This window comes from Microtus ochrogaster, chromosome 24 (genome assembly GCF_000317375.1).
Source record: "Microtus ochrogaster isolate Prairie Vole_2 chromosome 24, MicOch1.0, whole genome shotgun sequence".
In the NCBI taxonomy this organism is placed as follows: Eukaryota; Metazoa; Chordata; class Mammalia; order Rodentia; family Cricetidae; genus Microtus; species Microtus ochrogaster.
In genome coordinates this window covers 8,945,745-8,947,772 of record NC_022024.1, presented here as the reverse complement: position 1 = coordinate 8,947,772, position 2,028 = coordinate 8,945,745, and the positions used below count along the sequence as shown (strand labels likewise).

The 2,028-nt window shown below is 51.8% G+C and overlaps 1 protein-coding gene across 15 annotated transcripts in view; it reads right to left on the bottom strand.

Moving 5' to 3' along the window:
- Positions 1-585: 585 nt before the first annotated feature.
- Positions 586-2,028, bottom strand: part of R3hdm2 (R3H domain containing 2) — a 119,032-nt gene continuing 117,589 nt past the window's right edge. For all 15 annotated transcript variants that reach the window (XM_026784610.1, XM_026784609.1, XM_026784613.1 and 12 more), the window contains one exon: positions 586-1,569. In XM_026784610.1, coding sequence (XP_026640411.1) covers positions 1,229-1,569 — 341 coding nt within the window. In that variant the 3' untranslated portion in view covers positions 586-1,228. The remainder of the gene's footprint in view (positions 1,570-2,028) is intronic.

Below are 2,028 nucleotides of genomic sequence, written 5' to 3'. Positions count from 1 at the left end.
CTCTCAGCTCTCTAACGTCCCTGCTGTCGGGCTGTAGCACTGAGATGGCTTGAAGACTCTCCAGTCAACTCCACCTGCAAGTGGTGGTTTCTGTTTTCAGTTCTGTCAGCTGCAAGGAAGGTAAGTGTGCTACCTTGATACAGCTTGGCACTGCAAGTTCAGTTGGTTTTATTGTAAGCAACATCCACATGTGTTTCTGCCAAGAACCCAATGCTCTGCTTTTAGGATTAAAGGTGCCATTTCCCCATCCCTGAAGGGTGTGTCAGCAGACCAGGTGAACAGAAATGAGGCCAGCGTCTCGACCTGACTCGCCCGGCTCCACAGCAAGGCCATAATGGGCAAGAGGCCCCTCGGATATGGACACAAAGGCCCACAGGCGAGGAGGAGTGAGCCTGATGAAGGTAGCCTGCAGTCTCTCTGAGAACTGTGTGCAGGAAGAGGATGGGAAAATCTCTGTGCACACACCAGGGAAATCATCCTAAACTACGAAAAACCCTTCCAGCAGTTGTGGAACTGGACCTGCTCAGAGCCTCTAACCCAACCCATACCAATTGTCAATAGAGAAACAGTGATTGATGCCCAGTGACAGGTTTTTGCTTTTTTTATATTTATAAACAAAACCAACCTCCCTCCCCAGCAACTCCCTGAACAAACAGAAACCAGATTAAATAAAATGTGCAGTGGACACCCCCAGCAAACACCTGTGTGTGCAATTGAATACTGTGTCTGTTACGGTGGCACAAACCTCAGACAAACAATGTACAGTGTTCTGGGGGTGGGGGTCCCAAGTTTTAACTCTGTGGGTTTTGGGGAGACAAGATGGGGGAAGTGAGAGCATGGGGAAATCAATGTACTTTTCTTAATTCTGTCCATATAAACATATTCATGAAGACCAGAGAGGAAAGGGGACTGGGACGGTGAGGAAATGGGAGATGATGGGAGTGCGGGACCCTCTCAACTACTTGACCAAAAAATATGGAAGAAATCAATTCCATGGTGGGAGAAGAGATAAAAATGGTAGCAGAGGATGGGAAGAAGAGGAAAACAGAAGGGACCAACAGGGAAAAGAGGGACCCATGACAAGGAAGTGGAAAGGAGTCCCATGCCGGTGTGAGAATGTCTGCTTCTCTCTTCAGCCGTAAGGTGGCAGGCTCTGGCCCAGGCGGTCTGCCTGGGCTCCCTCTGCTTGGCCCCCACTCCTACCGCGCCAGTCCCTCCCGTCTTCCATTTATTGGGAGCTAGCTCGCTCCAGGATCCTCAGGTCGTAGTTCTTTTTGGCCACTCGAAGTTTGAAGCGACTCACAGAGTTGTTGAGGCGAAGGGAGGCATTCTGGGCGGCCAGCGGGCTGGGAAATACAGCCACTATGGTGTACAAGGCAGCGAGGTCCGAGTGGCGGCCATTCTCTGCAGTCCCATTGTTGTCCCCCCCTGCTGCACCAGGCAGCCCCTGAGCATCCTTAAGCCACTGGATCTTGGCGCCAGACATGGCAAGCTGGGTGAAGAGTTTGTCTGCCTCCGTCCGGGTGATTCCTTCAGGGAGGTCCGTCACCTCCAGCACTCTTCCCAGCACTGAAAGGGAGGAGAGATGAAGGTTGTGAGACATGGAGCAAGGACTACACAGTGGCCTGGCAGAGCAACTGACCAAGCCTGTGTACAAAAGCCCTCAAACTTCTACCTTCTCCATTTAGCCTCCCCAAATCAACCCAACTTAACCCCATGGAGACTCTGGGTGGGGGTCGGGGCAGCCACAAAGAAAAAAAACCTTCCTCTCTCTAACCCAGAGATATTCAGAGGGACTGAGAATCAAAACTTTGGGTTTCTGATCTGGGCACCTACAACTCCACTGCCTCCCAGGGTGTCAGTGCTGTGAAATGCAGTTCTGTTGGAGAGATGCTTGGTGGGTCAGCTCGGAGTAAGATCCACAGTCCCCTCCCCTCCATAGGCTGGCCTCAACAACAGTCTCCTCCCCTCCATAGGCTGGCCTCAACAACAGTCCCCTCCCCTAAATAGGCTGGTCTCAACAACAGT